General features: G+C 46.3%; 1 protein-coding gene across 1 annotated transcript in view; it reads left to right on the forward strand.

Annotated features, from left to right (window-relative positions):
• Positions 1-10,795: 10,795 nt before the first annotated feature.
• LOC110503718 (uncharacterized) overlaps positions 10,796-21,604 on the forward strand; it is a 127,859-nt gene continuing 117,050 nt past the window's right edge. The window contains exons 1-2 of the mRNA XM_090191338.1: positions 10,796-11,171; positions 13,745-13,951. Of these exons, the coding sequence (XP_090047464.1) occupies positions 10,887-11,171; positions 13,745-13,951 (492 nt within the window). The 5' untranslated portion in view covers positions 10,796-10,886. The remainder of the gene's footprint in view (positions 11,172-13,744; positions 13,952-21,604) is intronic.

Here is a 21,604-nt window from a genome sequence, read left to right on the forward strand (position 1 = left end):
GCCGGCTCGGGAGCTGAGCCTATGCAGCTGGGAGGTATCCGCATCTCGACTAAGGAGAGGGAACGGAGAATCACCAACCGCCTCTGTCTCTATTGCGGTTCTGCTGGTCATTTTGTCACTTCATGTCCAGTAAAAGCCAGAGCTCATCAGTAAGCGGAGGGCTACTGGTGAGCGCTACTACTCCTGTCTCTCCTTCAAGATCCTGCACTACCTTGTCGGTCCATCTACGCTGGACCGGTTCGTCAGCTTCCTGCAGTGCCTTAATAGACTCTGGGGCGGAGGGCTGTTTTATGGACGAGACCTGGGCTCGGGAACATGACATTCCTCTCAGACAGTTAAGGGAGTCCACGGCCTTGTTCGCCCTGGATGGTAGTCCTCTCCCCAGGATTCAGCGTGAGACGCTACCTTTAACCCTCACTGTTTCTGGTAATCATAGCGAAACCATTTCTTTTTTGATTTTTCGTTCACCTTTTACACCTGTTGTTTTGGGCCATCCCTGGCTAGTTTGTCATAATCCTTCCATTAATTGGTCTAGTAATTCTATCCTCTCCTGGAACGTCTCTTGTCATGTGAAATGTTTAATGTCTGCTATCCCTCCTGTTTCCTCTGTTTCTTCTTCACAGGAGGAGCCTGGTGATTTGACAGGGGTGCCGGAGGAATATCACGATCTGCGCACGGTGTTCAGTCGGTCCAGGGCCACCTCTCTTCCTCCACACCGGTCGTATGATTGTAGTATTGATCTCCTTCCGGGAACCACTCCCCCCCGGGGTAGACTATACTCTCTGTCGGCTCCCGAACGTAAGGCTCTCGAGGATTATTTGTCTGTAGCTCTTGACGCCGGTACCATAGTCCCCTCCTCCTCTCCCGCCGGAGCGGGGTTTTTTTTTGTCAAGAAGAAGGACGGGTCTCTGCGCCCCTGCATAGATTATCGAGGGCTGAATGACATAACAGTTAAGAATCGTTATCCGCTTCCTCTTATGTCTTCAGCCTTCGAGATCCTGCAGGGAGCCAGGTTTTTCACTAAGTTGGACCTTCGTAACGCTTACCATCTCGTGCGCATCAGGGAGGGGGACGAGTGGAAGACGGCGTTTAACACTCCGTTAGGGCACTTTGAATACCGGGTTCTTCCTTTCGGCCTCGCTAACGCTCCAGCTGTCTTTCAGGCATTAGTCAATGATGTCCTGAGAGACATGCTGAACATCTTTGTTTTCGTTTACCTTGACGATATCCTGATTTTTTCACCGTCACTCCAGATTCATCTTCAGCACGTTCGACGTGTCCTCCAGCGCCTTTTAGAGAATTGTCTTTTTGTGAAGGCTGAGAAGTGCACTTTTCATGCCTCCTCCGTCACATTTCTCGGTTCTGTTATTTCCGCTGAAGGCATTAAGATGGATCCCGCTAAGGTCCAAGCTGTCATTGATTGGCCCGCTCCTAAGTCACGCGTCGAGCTGCAGCGCTTTCTCGGCTTCGCGAACTTCTATCGTCGTTTCATCCGAAATTTCGGTCAGGTGGCAGCTCCTCTCACAGCCCTTACTTCTGTCAAGACGTGCTTTAAGTGGTCCGTTTCCGCCCAGGGAGCTTTTGATCTCCTCAAGAATCGTTTTACATCCGCTCCTATCCTTGTTACACCTGACGTCTCTAGACAGTTCGTTGTCGAGGTTGACGCGTCAGAGGTGGGCGTGGGAGCCATTCTTTCTCAGCGCTCCCTCTCTGACGACAGGGTCCACCCATGCGCGTATTTTTCTCATCGCCTGTCCCCGTCGGAACGTAACTATGATGTGGGAAACCGCGAACTGCTCGCCATCCGGTTAGCCCTAGGCGAATGGCGACAGTGGTTGGAGGGGGCGACCGTTCCTTTTGTCGTTTGGACTGACCATAGGAACCTTGAGTACATCCGTTCTGCCAAACGACTTAATGCGCGTCAGGCGCGTTGGGCGCTGTTTTTCGCTCGTTTCGAGTTCGTGATTTCTTATCGTCCGGGCTCTAAGAACACCAAGCCTGATGCTTTATCTCGTCTCTTCAGTTCTTCAGTAGCCTCCACTGACCCCGAGGGGATTCTCCCTGAGGGGCGTGTTGTCGGGTTGACTGTCTGGGGAATTGAGAGGCAGGTAAAGCAAGCGCTCACTCACACTCCGTCGCCGCGCGCTTGTCCTAGGAACCTTCTTTTCGTTCCCGTTCCTACTCGTCTGGCCGTTCTTCAGTGGGCTCACTCTGCCAAGTTAGCCGGCCACCCTGGCGTTCGGGGTACGCTTGCTTCCATTCGCCAGCGTTTTTGGTGGCCCACCCGGGAGCATGACACGCGTCGTTTCGTGGCTGCTTGTTCGGTCTGCGCGCAGACTAAGTCCGGTAACTCCCCTCCTGCCGGCCGTCTCAGGCCGCTTCCCATTCCCTCTCGACCGTGGTCTCACATCGCCTTAGATTTTGTCACCGGACTGCCTTCGTCAGCGGGGAAGACTGTTATTCTTACGGTTGTCGATAGGTTCTCTAAGGCGGCTCATTTCATTCCCCTTGCTAAGCTTCCTTCTGCTAAAGAGACGGCACAAATCATCATCGAGAATGTTTTCAGAATTCATGGCCTTCCGTCAGACGTCGTTTCGGACAGAGGTCCGCAATTCACGTCTCAATTTTGGAGGGAGTTTTGCCGTTTGATTGGGGCTTCCGTCAGTCTCTCTTCCGGCTTTCACCCCCAGTCTAACGGTCAAGCAGAACGGGCCAATCAGACTATTGGTCGCATCTTACGCAGTCTTTCTTTTCGCAACCCTGCGTCTTGGTCAGAACAGCTCCCCTGGGCAGAATACGCCCACAACTCGCTTCCTTCGTCTGCAACCGGGCTATCTCCTTTTCAGAGTAGCCTCGGGTACCAGCCTCCGCTGTTCTCATCTCAGTTCGCCGAGTCCAGCGTCCCCTCCGCTCAGGCTTTTGTCCAACGTTGCGAGCGCACCTGGAAGAGGGTCAGGTCTGCACTTTGCCGTTATAGGACGCAGACTGTGAGGGCTGCTAATAAGCGTAGAACTAAGAGTCCTAGATATTGTCGCGGTCAGAGAGTTTGGCTCTCCACTCAGAACCTTCCCCTTAAGACGGCGTCTCGCAAGTTGACCCCGCGGTTCATTGGTCCGTTCCGTATTTCTCGGGTCATTAATCCTGTCGCAGTTCGACTTCTTCTTCCGCGATACCTTCGTCGCGTCCACCCGGTCTTCCATGTCTCTTGTGTTAAGCCCGTTCTTCGCGCCCCCGCTCGTCTTCCCCCCCCCCCCCCCCATCCTTGTCGAGGGCGCACCCATCTACAGGGTCCGCAGGATTTTGGACATGCGTCCTCGGGGCCGTGGTCACCAGTACCTTGTTGATTGGGAGGGGTACGGTCCGGAGGAGAGGAGTTGGGTTCCCTCTCGGGACGTGCTGGACCGTGCGCTGATCGAGGATTTCCTCCGTTGCCGCCAGGTTTCCTCCTCGAGTGCGCCAGGAGGCGCTCGGTGAGTGGGGGGGTACTGTCATGTACTGTCATGTTGTCTTGTCTCTGTCCTTTCCCTTCACCCTGTCTCCCTCTGCTGGTCGTTGTTATGTTACCTTTTCTCCCCCTCTTTTCCCCAGCTGTGCCTTGTCTCCTCCTAATTACCCATTCACCCCGTTCCCCACCTGTTCCCTTTTTCCCTCTGATTAGGTCCCTATATCTCTCTCTGTTTCTGCTCCTGTCCTTGTCGGATTCTTGTTTGTTTGTTTGTGTCATTCATGCCTGAACCAGACCATCGTCGTGTTCCTGTAACCTTGTCCTGTCCTGTCGGAATCTGCCTGTCCGTCTGAGCCTACGTTTTGTTTTGTAATTAAAGATACTCTGTTTTGTTAATTCGCTTTTGGGTCCTCATTCACGCACCGTAACAATATGTCTGGGTTCTTAGGGAAATTCTACCTCTGAAGAATTTGACTGGTCCTAGTGATGAGGAATACACATTCTAAATATTCTAGGCAATGAATGAATTCATAAATTAAGGAACAAAGAAATAATGAATGAATGTATGAATGGCTCAATGGCAGTTAGGATATTACTGTTCATGACAGTGAATGGAATGGAATAGAATTCTACTAGCGCTTTGTGGACTACAATAGTAGTTCATCACTCCAACCAGCCCATTCACTAACACACTACCAGATCTGATGGTTCTCCAACCAGGCTTAACAAGCCCATTCACTAACACACTACCAGATCTGATGGTTCTCCAACCAGGCTTAACAAGCCCATTCACCAACACACTACCAGATCTGATGGTTCTCCAACCAGGCTTAACAAGCCCATTCACTAACACACTACCAGATCTGATGGTTCTCCAACCAGGCTTAACAAGCCCATTCACTAACACACTACCAGATCTGATGGTTCTCCAACCAGGCTTAACAAGCCCATTCACTAACACACTACCAGATCTGATGGTTCTCCAACCAGGCTTAACAAGCCCATTCACTAACACACTACCAGATCTGATGGTTCTCCAACCAGGCTTAACAAGCCCATTCACTAACACACTACCAGATCTGATGGTTCTCCAACCAGGCTTAACAAGCCCATTCACTAACACACTACCAGATCTGATGGTTCTCCAACCAGGCTTAACAAGCCCATTCACCAACACACTACCAGATCTGATGGTTCTCCAACCAGGCTTAACAAGCCCATTCACTAACACACTACCAGATCTGATGGTTCTCCAACCAGGCTTAACAAGCCCATTCACTAACACACTACCAGATCTGATGGTTCTCCAACCAGGCTTAACAAGCCCATTCACTAACACACTACCAGATCTGATGGTTCTCCAACCAGGCTTAACAAGCCCATTCACTAACACACTACCAGATCTGATGGTTCTCCAACCAGGCTTAACAAGCCCATTCACCAACACACTACCAGATCTGATGGTTCTCCAACCAGGCTTAACAAGCCCATTCACTAACACACTACCAGATCTGATGGTTTTCCAACCAGGCTTAACAAGCCCATTCACTAACACACTACCAGATATGAAGGTTCTCCAACCACGCTTAACAAGCCCATTCACTAACACACTACCAGATCTGATGGTTCTCCAACCAGGCTTAACAAGCCCATTCACCAACACACTACCAGATCTGATGGTTCTCCAACCAGGCTTAACAAGCCCATTCACTAACACACTACCAGATATGAAGGTTCTCCAACCACGCTTAACAAGCCCATTCACTAACACACTACCAGATCTGATGGTTCTCCAACCAGGCTTAACAAGCCCATTCACTAACACACTACCAGATCTGATGGTTCTCCAACCAGGCTTAACAAGCCCATTCACCAACACACTACCAGATCTGATGGTTCTCTAACCAGGCTTAACAAGCCCATTCACTAACACACTACCAGATCTGATGGTTCTCCAACCAGGCTTAACAAGCCCATTCACTAACACACTACCAGATCTGATGGTTCTCCAACCAGGCTTAACAAGCCCATTCACTAGCACACTACCAGATCTGATGGTTCTCCAACCAGGCTTAACAAGCCCATTCACTAGCACACTACCAGATCTGATGGTTCTCCAACCAGGCTTAACAAGCCCATTCACTAACACACTACCAGATCTGATGGTTCTCCAACCAGGCTTAACAAGCCCATTCACTAGCACACTACCAGATCTGATGGTTCTCCAACCAGGCTTAACAAGCCCATTCACTAACACACTACCAGATCTGATGGTTCTCCAACCAGGCTTAACAAGCCCATTCACTAACACACTACCAGATCTGATGCAGCATTCTGCTGGCATGTTGCCTGCCGCCATCCCCGTTCAGTGTGAAGCGGTTGGAGAGGTGTGAATGGCAGGATTTCACCTCCAGCAGTTTACCCATTGTAGACTGTACTGTAGTATAGGAGAATACAGGAAATTAGTTTACCCATTGTAGACTGTACTGTAGTCTAGGAGAAGACAGGAAATGAGTTTACCCATTGTAAACTGTACTGTAGTATAGGAGAAGACAGGAAATGAGTTTACCCATTGTAAACTGTACTGTAGTATAGGAGAAGACAGGAAATTAGTTTACCCATTGTAAACTGTACTGTAGTATAGGAGAAGACAGGAAATGAGTTTACCCATTGTAAACTGTACTGTAGTATAGGAGAAGACAGGAAATTATTTTACCCATTGTAAACTGTACTGTGCTGGTAGTCTAGGAAAATACATGGAATCTGGGGTGTATTTCTCTGAATGGAGCTCGCTACCTTACAGATAATCAAATAACACATTTAATTTATACAGAGATTTACAGTGATTAACAGAAACCTGGTCCTAAATCCCCAAACTACAAGCATTGGCACCAGACAGACGGTCCACTACTGCTCTCTGTGAAATGTTGACCAAACTTTCAGTGAAGCAGACTTAGACTACACAGTAGTGTATCTTTCTATCAGTACACTACAACAATCTAATCAACATATAGAGTAGTACATTGAGTACCCTCTACAAGCAAGGACACTAGGTGCACTAGAGGAATAGTATAGGCTATAGGAATAGCAACAGAGCAAAGCATAAACACCTTAGTGGAATGAAATATGATGACAGGCCTAACAGTAATGGCTAAAGGCTCAGCACTGTAGAATATGTCTTGGCCAAGTAGTGATACAGTATGTGATCTACAGTATACCCACCTCTCTCCTTCTGCGTTTCTCTCTCTCCCTCTGTCTCCCTCTCTCCATCTCTCTTCCAACCCTATCCCTCTATCAGTCACACACACAGCACGGTTCCTCTCTTTTTCTATTACCCTCTCTCCCTCTCTCTCTGACTAGGACAGTCTCTCTCCATCTCTCTCTCCCTCCATCTTCCTCCCTCTCTCCATTAGTGCTGAGCGATTTGTGCTTTTTGAGGATGGTTCGGTTTCACTTCGATTATTAAGAAATATTCACGGTTTTCGATTTCGGTTTTGATTATTTTTTTAAACATGAGATGTATTATGAAATAATGACGTTACAATTATTTTAGAGCTTTTTAATGGAAATCCCAAAGCCCAAAGTAGTAAACATTAAATTTCCAAAACATTGAAAATATTTCATTGTCTCTGTCAGGTCCACATAACGTAGACATCAGTAGAGAAATAGGTGTAAATTCATCTCTCATGCGGTCTATGTGGACTGTGTGTACCACAGGAGGTTGGTGGTACCTTAATTGGGGAGAACGGGTTTGTGGTATTGACTGGAGCGGAATAGCTGGAATGGTATCAAATATATCAAACACATGGTTTGCAGCCTCCTGTGGTGTGTATCTAACCTAACGTAGCCGGTGTACCAGAGTGTACCAGAGATCTATATACAATGACGAGATGCTCATGTCTATGCCCTAACAATGGGAGTCGTTGTCCCAAAAGTGGAAAGGCAGACGACAAGCTTAGGACCAAAATAAGCCCATAGAAAGGCATAGGGCTTATTTTTGGACAGATTTTGGAGAGAGTAAAACCTCTCACTCCGCCTCTTCCTCTCTGATCCGTCTCTAAGCCATAAAAAACTGGCTCAATGGATTATGGTCATTGCAGTTAATTACCACGTTTCTGGCTGAACTAGGTTGAATATTTGCTTAATGAAAACTTCAACTCCCTTCGCCCAACATCCTACATAGTTCTTGACTTGATTTCTTAGATTTCTCTCGTGAATTATTAGATTTCTATCTACAGTAATTGAACCGATGTCGGTCAATTAGTTGTTTAATAACCCCCCCCCCCCCCCCCGAAAAGAAATTACGGTTATTCGTTCAGCACCACTCTTCATCTTTCATACTCTCTCATCTCTCATCTCATCTCTCTCATCTGGTCATGGCTCACATCAACACCATTATCCCAGAAACCCTACACCCACTCCAATTTGCATACCACCCTAACATATCCACAGATGATACAATCTCTATTGCACTCCACACTGCCCTTTCCCACCTGGACAAAAGGAACACCTATGTGAGAATGCTATTCATTGACTACAGCTCAGCATTCAGCATAGTGCCCTCAAAGCTCATCACTAAGCTAAGGACCCTGGTACCAAACACCTTCCTCTGCAACTGGATCCTGGACTTCCTGACGGACCGCCCCCAGGTGGTAAGGGTAGGTAACAACACATTCGCCATGCTGATCCTCAACACAGAGGCCTCTCAGGGGTGCGTGCTCAATCCCCTGTTGTACTCCCTGTTCACTCATGACTTAACGGCTAGGCACGACTCCAACACCATCATCAAGTTTGCTGATGACACAACAGTGGTAGGCCTGAACACCGGCAACAACGAGACAGCCTATAGGGAGGAGGTCAGAGAACAGGCCGTGTGGTGCCAGGACAACAACCTCTCCCTCAACGTGATCAAGACAAATGAGATGATTGTGGACTACAGGAAAAGGAGGACCGAGCACGCCCCCATTCTCATCGACGGGGCTGTAGTGGACGGGGCTGTTGGTGTCCACATCACCAACACACTAACATGGTCCAAGACAGTCGTGAAAAAAAAAAAAAAAAAAGCTATTCCCCCACAGGAGACTGAAAAGATTTGGCATGGGTCCTCAGATCCTCAAAAAGTTTTACAGCTGCACCATCGAGAGCATCCTGACTGGTTGCATCACTGCCTAGTATGGCAATTGCTCGGGCCTCCGACTGCAAGGCACTACAGTGGGTAGTGCGTACGGCCCAGTACATCACTGGGGCCAAGCTGCCTGCCATCCAGGACCTCTAGGCGGTGTCAGAGGAAGGCCCTAAAAATTGTCAAAGACTCCAGCCACCCTAGTCATAGACTGTTCTCTCTGCTACAGCAAGGCAAGCGGTACCGGAGCACCAAGTCTAGGTCCAGAGGCTTCTAAACGGCTTCTACCCCCAAGCCATAAGACTCCTGCACATCTAATCAAATGGCTACCCAGACTATTTGCATTGTTATTATCTATGCATAGTCACTTTAATAACTCTACCTACATGTACATACTACCTCAATTACCTCGACTAACACAATGACTCAGTACCGGTACCCCCCTGTATATAGCCTCGCTATTGTTATTTTTCTGCTGTGTTTTAACTAATTGTTATTTTTATTTCTTATTATTTTTAAACTGCCTTGTTGCTTAGGGGCTTATAAGTAAGTATTTCACTGTATTGTTGTATTCGGCGCATGTGACTAATAACATTTGATTTGATCTCTCTCTTGCACACACATGTGCATGCACGCCATGTATATACACACACACACACACACACACACACACACACACACACACACACACACACACACACACACACACACACACACACACACACACACACACACACACACACACACACACACACACACACACACACACAAACACACACACCCTGTCAGTCAAGACCTCAGGTTTGGCAGTGTGCTTGTTTAGGCCAAACACGTATACACATCATGGTAATCAATATTTCTCTCTTTCCTGCTCTCCCCCATATTTTATCCCTCCTCTCCTCTCCCCCTTCATTCCCTCTTTAGTCCCCTGTTTCCTCTCCTCTACCCGTCCTCCTCACACTCATGTTCCCTCTATTTACCTTCTTTCAACAGACGGCATTTCTACCCAGACGACATTTCTACCCGTCTCTCTCTCTCTTTCTTTCTCTGTCTGTCTTTCATTCCTCCAGTCCCTTCCTCCTCTCCTTTTTTTTTCACCTTCCCTATTTGTTCCAAAGGACTCGTCAGGGTCAAAGAACAGGCACTGTGAAATAGAGGGAGTGGAAGGGAGGGGACGGAGGGAGAAAGAGAGAATATCATGTCAGCAAGCCCTGTTAATCAAAGAAATTGTGTTAGCACCTGAATTCATGAAAAACTGAGTGAGAGAGAGAGGAAGATAGTGAGAGAGAGAGGAGGTGATGGGGTGAGAGAGAAGTGAGGGGGAGTTTGAAACAGAGAGTGGAAGGGAGGGAGGTTGGCACAGGAAGTAAATTGAACATTATTTGCTATCTCTCATGCAATCATTATCTTTTTGCGTGATTGTTTGCGTATATCATTGTGGGTAGACTGCATTAACCCCTATAGCTCTCTCTGTGTGTGTGTGTGTGTGTGTGTGTGTGTGTGTGTGTGTGTGCGTGTGTGTGTGTGTGTGTCCGTGCGTATGTGTGCGTGTTTTGCAGTGATCTTAATTGTTGTTATCATTCATGCAGTCCAATAACCACCTCCACCCCTATCTTTGTCTCTGTCTGCTATTTACACTCTCCCTCTTTCCCTCTCCCTCCCCCTCTCCCCCCTCTCTCTCTCTCTCTCTCTCTCTCTCGGTCTCTCTCTCTCTCTCCCCCTCTCTCTCTCTCTCCCCCCTCTATCTCTCTCTCTCTCTCTCTCCCCTCTCTCTCTCTCTCTCTCTCTCTCCCCCCCTCTCTCTCTCTCTCTCTCTCCCTCCCTCCCTCCTTTATATGTTTCTTCACAGCCTGTCGCCTAAATAGTACCTATTTCATCTTCCCTCTCCCTCTGCCCCCACACCCCATCTTTTCCTCATCTCTCTCTCTCCATTGTTTGTTCATCCTTGTCTATACCGTGTTGCTGTTCCAGTATTGCTCCAGCCAAAGCTAACTTATATTACCCCATGATTGGATTCAGAATCCATTACACTCTCTCTCTCCTCCTCTCCCTCTCATTCTCCCTTCCCCGTGTCTCTCCATCCCTCTCTCTCTCTTTGCTTTGCACCCTCTGTGTAGGCCATTCCGGATGTGAACAAACTTACAATTCTGGGAGAATGTTGCAAGAACATCTAAGTCTTCTAAACTCCTCTCTCTTGTTCTCTCTTTCTGTCTCTTTCTCTCTCATAGGCACCCTCTCACAGTGTGCTTTACAGCTTCGCCCCCCCCCCCCCCCCCCCCCTCTGCCCCTCCCCCTTCCACGGTTGGTTGATCTATTGCAATGGTCGCAATACCCACCCTCTCTCTCCTATTGGCCCTGGCGGAGTGGGCAGGACTGGTCACGCCCTCCCCACACCTCTTGCTCCGCCCCCGGGAGCGGGAGAGAGACCCGGGGACTGTAATGAACTTCAACATCGCTGTGATCCACGCGGGGGCCAGCGTGCAGGTAGAGGCGGCGGCCGGGCCCGGGGGAAGGGTGCTCTACCCTGGGTTTGGCCGGGCACACAGCTCCCTGGGGGAGAGCGTGATCACCCAGTGGGGCTCTGCAAACGTCATCTGGCTCCAGGTGAGACCAGACTGTGCTGTTCTGGGGGGTAATAGTAGTAATGGTGATAATGGATCCATTCATTACAGCCTGAACCTTAACCTGACACTAATGGATTGGGCCAAATATAAGTACCATGTACTATGATTATTATAAGGGGAAAATGTAGGGGTGGTGTGGTGGTGGTGGTGGTGGGGGGGGGGGGGGGGGGTCCAGGGAATACAGTGAGGGTGGAATAGGAAGGAAGACAGTGATGGATTCAAGGGTCAGAGCTGGCTTGTTTAGGGTTTAGAGTCATCATAGTAATGGAATAACGGATTACATTCATCTAGGGCCCAATCCTTATCTGAGACACATGTTATATCCAACTCTATGTCATACTGCCAGTACTATAGATCTAGGACTTATAGGAGCCACAGTGCTAACCTGTAAGGTGAAGAGACGTCATGAACTTTATGTAACCGATAGCCTTGTCATTAAACTCTATCTAAACGATAGCCTTGTCATTAAACTCTATCTAACCGATAGCCTTGTCATTAGACTCTATCTAACCGATAGCCATGTCATTAAACTCTATCTAACCGATAGCCATGTCATTAGACTCTATCTAACCGATAGCCATGTCATTAAACTCTATCTAACCGATAGCCATGTCATTAGACTCTATCTAACCGATAGCCATGTCATTAAACTCTATCTAACCGATAGCCATGTCATTAGACTCTATCTAACCGATAGCCATGTCATTAGACATTAGTTGTTCTTCAGTCCTTTTTAAACAGGATAGATGGGCTATATGTTCGACCACGGTGTAGGTCTAATGTGATAGTCTTCCTATAACCAGCCTGGTCTACCACGGTCTAGGTCTAATGTGATAGTCTTCCTATAACCAGCCTGGTCTACCACGGTCTAGGTCTAATGTGATAGTCTTCCTATAACCAGCCTGGCCTACCACGGTCTAGGTCTAATGTGATAGTCTTCCTATAACCAGCCTGGTCTACCACGGTCTAGGTCTAATGTGATAGTCTTCCTATAACCAGCCTGGTCTACCACGGTGTAGGTCTAATGTGATAGTCTTCCTATAACCAGCCTGGTCTACCACGGTGTAGGTCTAATGTGATAGTCTTCCTATAACCAGCCTGGTCTACCACGGTGTAGGTCTAATGTGATAGTCTTCCTATAACCAGCCTGGTCTACCACGGTGTAGGTCGAATGTGATAGTTTTCCTATAACCAGCCTGGTCTACCACGGTGTAGTTCTAATGTGATACTCTTCCTATAACCAGCCTGGTCTACCACGGTGTAGGTCGAATGTGATAGTTTTCCTATAACCAGCCTGGTCTACCACGGTCTAGGTCTAATGTGATAGTCTTCCTATAACCAGCCTGGTCTACCACGGTCTAGGTCTAATGTGATAGTCTTCCTATAACCAGCCTGGTCTACCACAGTCTAGGTCTAATGTCATAGTCTTCCTATAACCAGCCTGGTCTGCCACGGTGTAGGTCTAATGTGATAGTCTTCCTATAACCAGCCTGGTCTACCACGGTGTAGGTCTAATGTGATAGTCTTCCTATAACCAGCCTGGTCTACCACGGTGTAGGTCTAATGTGATAGTCTTCCTATAACTAGCATGGTCTACCACGTCGTAGGTCTAATGTGATAGTCTTCCTATAACCAGCCTGGTCTACCACGGTGTAGGTCTAATGTGATAGTCTTCCTATAACCAGCCTGGTCTACCACGGTCTAGGTCTAATGTGATAGTCTTCCTATAACCAGCCTGAGTAGGCCTAGAACTCCATTCCTATTTTATTCAGAGTTTAGAGAAATTAATCAAATTGGAAAATAGCTATTATCAGGCTGGTTAATGTAATGCATGTCTGTTGAATTTAGAAAAAATCCACCCACATTCTGCCCCGCCCCACCTACTCAGCCAATCAGCATAATTATTCGCCTACCTCCTCATGCCTTTTGCACACATTGTATATAGACTCCCCCTTTGTTTTCTACTGTGTTATTGACTTGTTAATTGTTTACTCCATGTGTAACTCTGTGTTGTCTGCTCACACTGCTATGCTTTATCTTGGCCAGGTCGCAGTTGCAAATGAGAACTTGTTCTCAACTAGCCTACCTGGTTAAATAAAGGTGAAATTAAAAAATTAAAAAAAAAAAAAAATACTGAGTTGTAGTTGTGGCATACTGCATCCGTTTTACTAAACGGTACAGTATGGAGTTTAAGTATGTAGTATGCTAGTATGGGTATAATCGACACCGCCAATGTGTTCACCATACTCATCATGGCTCCGTGTCCAGATGAATGCCAGTAGTCCATCTGTACACCTGTCTGTCTCTGTTTTCTGTTCTATCACTCTCTTTGATTTCTCTCTCTCTCGCTGATAGTAGTGGTAAGACAGTACACTGTACTGTCCCTTACTGTTGTTTATCTGCTTTCTCACGAACAGTTTCACAATGTCTTTCTCTATATATGTATTGTTGTTACCATGTGATCATGTGTCCTCTGTAGGTGAATGACAGTAGTCCTCAGATCATGTTGTAGTCTGTGTGTAATGCAGCTAACCTATCCCTATCCCTCTTCAGGTGAATGACAGTAGTCCTAAGACTCTGCTGTCCCAGCTGTGTGACCTGCTGGCAGCGAGGCCCCTACAGGGCCTGGTCTACGAGGAGGAGAGGCCACCACCCACCGCCTGGGGACCCCTGGCCCCCATGTTAGAGTTTGTCTCTGCTCAGACTGGACTACCCATAGTGGCTGTAGGCGGAGGAGCAGGGCTGGGGAGGATGCAACAGGTATGGAGGTGGGGGGAGGGATGAGAGAGAGAGAGAGAGAGAGAGAGACCAATCATGACTGTAGGATGGTGAGCAAGGGTGGGGAGGATGCAACAGGTATGGAGGTGGGGGGAGGGATGAGAGAGAGAGAGAGAGCGAGCGATAGAGAGAGAGAGAGAGAGAGAGAGAGAGAGGGAGAGAGAGAGAGAGAGAGAGAGAGAGAGACCAATCATGACTGTAGGATGGTGAGCAAGGGTGGGGAGGATGCAACAGGTATGTAGGTGGGGGGAGGGATGAGAGAGAGAGAGAGAGAGAGAGAGAGAGAGAGAGAGAGAGAGAGACCAATCATGACTGTAGGATGTTGAGCAAGGGTGGGGAGGATGCAACAGGTATGGAGGTGGGGGGAGGGATGAGAGAGAGAGAGAGAGAGAGAGAGAGAGAGAGAGAGAGAGAGACCAATCATGACTGTAGGATGTTGAGCAAGGGTGGGGAGGATGCAACAGGTATGGAGGTGGGGGGAGGGATGAGAGAGAGAGAGAGAGCGAGCGATAGAGAGAGAGAGAGAGAGAGAGAGAGAGAGGGAGAGAGAGAGAGAGAGAGAGAGAGAGAGAGACCCATCATGACTGTAGGATGGTGAGCAGGGTTGGGGAGGATGCAACAGGTATGGAGGTGAGAAGAGAATGTGTGTTTGTGTATGCGTGCCTGCGTGAACGTTTGAGGTTTGAGGTCAGTCATTCACTTTTTTAGCCCAGTCAGAGCTTTGTAGACAGCAAGAAGTGGGTGATAGAGAAAGAGAGGGAGTCAAGGGTAGGAAGTGAGATAAACTGTTGGGGGTAGAGAGAAAAGGGGGGGAGAGAGTGAGGTTTGGGAGAAAAGGGGGGAGCAAGATTATGGTACTGAGAGAGAGAGAGAGAGAGAGAGAGAGAGAGAGAGAGAGAGAGAGAGAGAGAGAGAGAGAGAGAGAGAAAAATGCAGGGTTAGAGAGATTGAGATCCAGGGTTAGAGAGAGAGAGAGATGCTGGGTTAGAGAGAGATTCAGGGTTAGAGAGAGATTCAGGGTTAGAGAGAGAGATGCAGGGTTAGAGAGAGATGCAGGGTTAGAGAGAGATGCAGGGTTAGAGAGAGAGAGCGATTCAGGGTTAGAGAGAGAGAGAGATTCAGGGTTAGAAAGAGAGATTCAGGGTTAGAGAGAGATTCAGGGTTAGAGAGAGATTCAGGGTTAGAGAGAGATTCAGGGTTAGAGAGAGAGAGCGATTCAGGGTTAGAGAGAGAGAGAGAGATTCAGGGTTAGAAAGAGAGATTCAGGGTTAGAGAGAGATTCAGGGTTAGAGAGAGATGCAGGGTTAGAGAGAGATTCAGGGTTAGAGAGAGAGATGCAGGGTTAGAGAGAGAGATGCAGGGTTAGAGAGAGATTCAGGGTTAGAGAGAGATGCAGGGTTAGAGAGAGATTCAGGGTTAGAGAGAGATAATTACTTAACACATTGGAAAGAATTAACAAAAAAACAGAGCCAACTAGAATGCGATTTGGCCCTACACAGAGAGTACACAGCGGCAGAATACCTGACCACTGTGACTGACCCAAAATTAAGGAATGCTTTGACTATGTACAGACTCAGTGAGCATAGCCTTGCTATTGAGAAAGGCCGCCGTAGGCAGACATGGCTCTCAAGAGAAGACAGGCTATGTGCTCACTGCCCACAAAATGAGGTGGAAACTGAGCTGCACTTCCTAACCTCCTGCCCAATGTATGACCGTGTGACCATATTAGAGAGACATATTTCCCTCAGATTACACAGATCCACAAAGAATTCGAAAACAAATCCAATTTTGAAAAACTCCCATATCTACTGGGTGAAATTCCACAGTGTGCCATCACAGCAGCAAGATTTGTGACCTGTTGCCACGAGAAAAGGGCAACCAGTGAAGAACACACACCATTGTAAATACAACCCATATTTATGCTTATTTATTTTATCTTGTGTCCTTTAACCATTTGTACATTGTTAAAACACTGTATATATATATATAATATGACATTTGTAATGTCTTTATTGTTTTGAAACCTCTGTATGTGTAATGTTTACTGTTAATTTTTGTTGTTTTTCACTTTATATATTCACTTTGTATGTTGTCTACCTCACTTGCTTTGGCAATGTTAACACATGTTTCCCATGCCAATAAAGCCCTTGAATTGAATTGAATTGAATTGAATTGAGAGATGCAGGGTTAGAGAGAGATTCAGGGTTAGAGAGAGAGAGAGATTCAGGGTTAGAGAGAGAGAGAGATTCAGGGTTAGAGAGAGAAAGATTCAGGGTTAGAAAGAGAGATTCAGGGTTATAGAGAGAGAGAAATTCAGGGTAAGAGAGAGATTCAGGGTAAGAGAGAGATTCAGGGTTATAGAGAGATTCAGGGTTATAGAGAGATTCAGGGTTAGAGAGATGCAGGGTTAGAGAGAGATTCAGGGTTAGAGAGAGAGAGAGATTCAGGGTTAGAGAGAGAGAGATTCAGGGTTAGAAAGAGAGATTCAGGGTTATAGAGAGAGAGAAATTCAGGGTAAGAGAGAGATTCAGGGTAAGAGAGAGATCCAGGGTTAGAGAGAGAGATTCAGGGTTAGAAAGAGAGATTCAGGGTTATAGAGAGAGAGAAATTCAGGGTAAGAGAGAGATCCAGGGTTAGAGAGAGAGATTCAAGGTTAGAGAGAGATTCAGGGTTAGAGAGAGATCCAGGGTTAGAGAGAGAGATTCAGGGTTAGAGAGAGAGAGATTCAGGGTTAGAGAGAGATTCAGGGTAAGAGAGAGATCCAGGGTTAGAGAGAGAGATTCAGGGTTAGAAAGAGAGATTCAGGGTAAGAGAGAGATCCAGGGTTAGAGAGAGAGATTCAGGGTTAGAAAGAGAGATTCAGGGTTATAGAGAGAGAGAAATTCAGGGTAAGAGAGAGATCCAGGGTTAGAGAGAGAGATTCAAGGTTAGAGAGAGATCCAGGGTTAGAGAGAGATCCAGGGTTAGAGAGAGAGATTCAGGGTTAGAGAGAGAGAGATTCAGGGTTAGAGAGAGATTCAGGGTAAGAGAGAGATCCAGGGTTAGAGAGAGAGATTCAGGGTTAGAAAGAGAGATTCAGGGTTAGAGAGAGAGATTCAGGGTTAGAGAGAGAGAGATTCAGGGTAAGAGAGAAACTCAGGGTTGTAGAGAGAGATTCAGGGTTTGAGCGAGAGATTCAGGGTAAGAGAGACAGATTCAGGGTTAGAGAGAGAAAGAGATTCAGGGTTAGAAAGAGATATTCAGGGTTAGAGAAAGAGATTCGGGGTTGTAGAGAGAAATAGATTCAGGGTTATAGAGAGGTTCAGGGTTACAGAAAGAGATTCGGGGTTGTAGAGAGAAATAGATTCAGGGTTATAGAGAGGTTCAGGGTTAGAAAGAGAGATTCAAGGTTTGAAAGAGCGATTCAGTGTTAGAGAGAAAGATTCTGGGTTAGAGAGAGAGATTCAGGGTTGTAGAGAGAGATTCAAGGTTAGAGAGAGAAAGAGATTCAGGGTTAGAGAGAGAACCCATGCAACCCATATTTATGCTTATTTATTTTCCCTTTTCTACTTTAACCATGTGTACATCGTTGCAACACTGTACATATACATCATATTACTTTTGTAATGTCTTTATTCTTTTGAAATGTCTGTGAGTGTAATGTTAACTGTTCATTTTTATTGTTTATTTCACTTTTGTATATTATCTACCTCACTTGCTTTGGCAATGTTAACACATGTTTCCCATGCCAATAAAGCCCCTTGAATTGAATTGAAAGAGATTCAGGGTTAGAGAGAGTGATTCAGGGTTAGAGAGAAAGATTCAAGGTTAGAGGGAGAGATTCAGGGTTATATAGAGAGATTCTGGGTTAGAGAGAGAAAGATATTCAGGATTAGAGAGATAAAGATATTCAGGGATAGAGAGAGAGAGAGATCAAGGGTTATATACTGTATATAGAGAGAGATTCAGGGTTAGATAGAGAGAGAGAGAGAGAGAGAGAGAGAGACCCATATTTATGCTTATTTCTTTTATCTTGTGTCCTTTAACCATTTGTACATTGTTAAAACACTGTATATACAGTGCCTTGCGAAAGTATTCGGCCCCCTTGAACTTTGCGACCTTTTGCCACATTTCAGGCTTCAAACATGAAGATATAAAACTGTATTTTTTTGTGAAGAATCAACAACAAGTGGGACACAATCATGAAGTGGAACGACATTTATTGGATATTTCAAACTTTTTTAACAAATCAAAAACTGAAAAATTGGGCGTGCAAAATTATTCAGCCCCTTACTTTCAGTGCAGCAAACTCTCTCCAGAAGTTCAGCGAGGATCTCTGAATGATCCAATGTTGACCTAAATGACTAATGATGATAAATACAATCCACCTGTGTGTAATCAAGTCTCCGTATAAATGCACCTGCACTGTGATAGTCTCAGAGGTCCGTTAAAAGCGCAGAGAGCATCATGAAGAACAAGGAACACACCAGGCAGGTCTGAGATACTGTTGTGAAGAAGTTTAAAGCCGGATTTGGATACAAAAATATTTCCCAAGCTTTAAACATCCCAAGGAGCACTGTGCAAGCGATAATATTGAAATGGAAGGAGTATCAGACCACTGCAAATCTACCAAGACCTGGCCGTCCCTCTAAACTTTCAGCTCATACAAGGAGAAGACTGATCAGAGATGCAGCCAAGAGGCCCATGATCACTCTGGATGAACTGCAGAGATCTACAGCTGAGGTGGGAGACTCTGTCCATAGGACAACAATCAGTCGTATATTGCACAAATCCGGCCTTTATGGAAGAGTGGCAAGAAGAAAGCCATTTCTTAAAGATATCCATAAAAAGTGTTGTTTAAAGTTTGCCACAAGCCACCTGGGAGACACACCAAACATGTGGAAGAAGGTGCTCTGGTCAGATGAAACCAAAATTGAACTTTTTGGCAACAATGCAAAACGTTATGTTTGGCGTAAAAGCAACACAGCTGAACACACCATCCCCACTGTCAAACATGGTGGTGGCAGCATCATGGTTTGGGCCTGCTTTTCTTCAGCAGGGACAGGGAAGATGGTTAAAATTGATGGGAAGATGGATGGAGCCAAATACAGGACCATTCTGGAAGAAAACCTGATGGAGTCTGCAAAAGACCTGAGACTGGGACGGAGATTTGTCTTCCAACAAGACAATGATCCAAAACATAAAGCAAAATCTACAATGGAATGGTTCAAAAATAAACATATCCAGGTGTTAGAATGGCCAAGTCAAAGTCCAGACCTGAATCAAATCGAGAATCTGTGGAAAGAACTGAAAACTGCTGTTCACAAATGCTCTCCATCCAACCTCACTGAGCTCGAGCTGTTTTGCAAGGAGGAATGGGGAAAAATGTCAGTCTCTCGATGTGCAAAACTGATAGAGACATACCCCAAGCGACTTACAGCTGTAATCGCAGCAAAAGGTGGCGCTACAAAGTATTAACTTAAGGGGGCTGAATAATTTTGCACGCCCAATTTTTCAGTTTTTGATTTGTTAAAAAAGTTTGAAATATCCAATAAATGTCGTTCCACTTCATGATTGTGTCCCACTTGTTGTTGATTCTTCACAAAAAAATACAGTTTTATATCTTCATGTTTGAAGCCTGAAATGTGGCAAAAGGTCGCAAAGTTCAAGGGGGCCGAATACTTTCGCAAGGCACTGTATATATAATATGACATTTGTAATGTCTTTACTGTTTTGAAACCTCTGTATGTGTAATGTTTACTGTTATTTTTTGTTGTTTTTCACTTTATATATTCACTTTGTATGTTGTCTACCTCACTTGCTTTGGCAATGCTAACACATGTTTCCCATGCCAATAAAGCCCTTGAATTGAAATTGAAATTGAATTGAGAGAGAGATGGAATCAGGGTTAGAGAGAGAAATCTCTGGTAGGATTAAGTGGATGATCCTGTCACCTGGTCTCACTCAGCAGGCTTTACAGACCTTACACCCGTGTCCCCATCTCCCTCTCGCTCTTTCTCTCTAGCTCTCTCTCTCTTTCTCTCTCTATCTCTCTTTCTCTCTCTCCCCTCCATCTCTCTCTCCCCTCCATCTCTCTCCCCCCCTCCATCTTTCTCTCCCCTCCCCTCCATCTCTCTTCCTACATATCTCTTTCTCCCCTCCATCTCACTCTCCCCTCCTTCTCACTCTCCCCTCCATCTCTCTCTCTCTCCCCTCCATCTCTCTCTCCCCCCATATCTCTCTCTCCCCTCCATCTCTCTCTCCCCTCTCCTCCATCTCACTCTCCCCTCCATCTCTCTCCCCTCCTTCTCACTCTCCCCTCCATCTCTCTCTCCCCTCCATCTCTCTCTCCCCCCATATCTCTCTCTCCCCTCCATCTCTCTCCCCTCCCCTCCATCTCACTCTCCCCTCCATCTCTCTCTCCCCTCCCCTCCATCTCACTCTCCAATCCATCTCACTCTCCCCTCCTTCTCACTCTCCCCTCCATCTCTCTCTCCCCTCCATCTCTCTCTCCCCCCATATCTCTCCCCCCTCCATCTCTCATTTAGACTGGTTAGAACTGAATGGATGGGGAGGTTAAATAATCAATTTCAATTCATTCAATTCAAGTACTTGAACAGTATTCCAGAACTGTATTTCAGTTTATCTCTTGAAGTGACTGAGAATTGACCATAATCCTGGGATGGATATGAGGATGAGGAATGCTCAGAATCATGATTGGTAGCTGCTGGAGGGCGAACAGGGGTCTGGGCTGGGATAGGGATTAGGTATGGGTGTGGGGGATGGGTTGGGGTATAGGGGTTGGGTTGGTGTTGGGGTAAAAACTCTCAGAAAAACAGGTGCTATCTAGAACCTATAAGTGGTTTTCATCTGTCCCCATTGGAGAACCCTTTGAAGAAACCTTTTGGTTCCAGGTAGAACCCTTTAGAGTTCAATTTAGAACCCTGTTTGGTATTGGGATATAGGGTTGGTTTTGGGTTGGTTTTGGGGTATAGGGGTTGGTGTTGGGGTAAAGGGGTTGGTGTTGGGATATAGGGTTGGTGTTGGGATATAGGGTTGGTGTTGGGGTATAGGGGTTGGGGTATAGGGGTTGGTGTTTGGGACAATGTGCCATAAGAAGCTGAGTCAAACATCCTGAGACACTGCTGTGTTTGATCTGTAAATGGCACCAAACTGGGCTGCTACTACAGCTGTCCCTCTGATGTGTCAACACTCTATGTGTGGGTGTGTGTGTGTGTGTGTGTGTGTGTGTGTGTGTGTGTGTGTGTGTGTGTGTGTGTGTGTGTGTGTGTGTGGATGGATGGGAGAGAGAGAGAGAGAGAGAGAGAGAGAGAGAGAAAGAGAACATATAGTACAACCCATATTCATGTTGATTTATTTTTCCCTTTTGTACTTTAACTATTTGCACATCGTTATAACACTGTACTGTATATAGCCATAATATGGCATATGAAATGTCATTATTCCTCTGAAACTTCTGAGTGTAAAGTTAACTGTACATTTTTTATTGTTTATTTCACTTTTGTTTATTATCTTTTTCACTTGATTTGGCAATGTTAACCTATGTTTCTCATGCCAATGCCAATAGAGCCCTTTGAATTGAGAGAAGGAGGGAGGGGGGTGTTACATTATTTACAGTATATGTGTGTAAAAAAA

Source organism: Oncorhynchus mykiss, chromosome 2 (assembly GCF_057628025.1).
Source record: "Oncorhynchus mykiss isolate SJ-2025 chromosome 2, ASM5762802v1, whole genome shotgun sequence".
In the NCBI taxonomy this organism is placed as follows: Eukaryota; Metazoa; Chordata; class Actinopteri; order Salmoniformes; family Salmonidae; genus Oncorhynchus; species Oncorhynchus mykiss.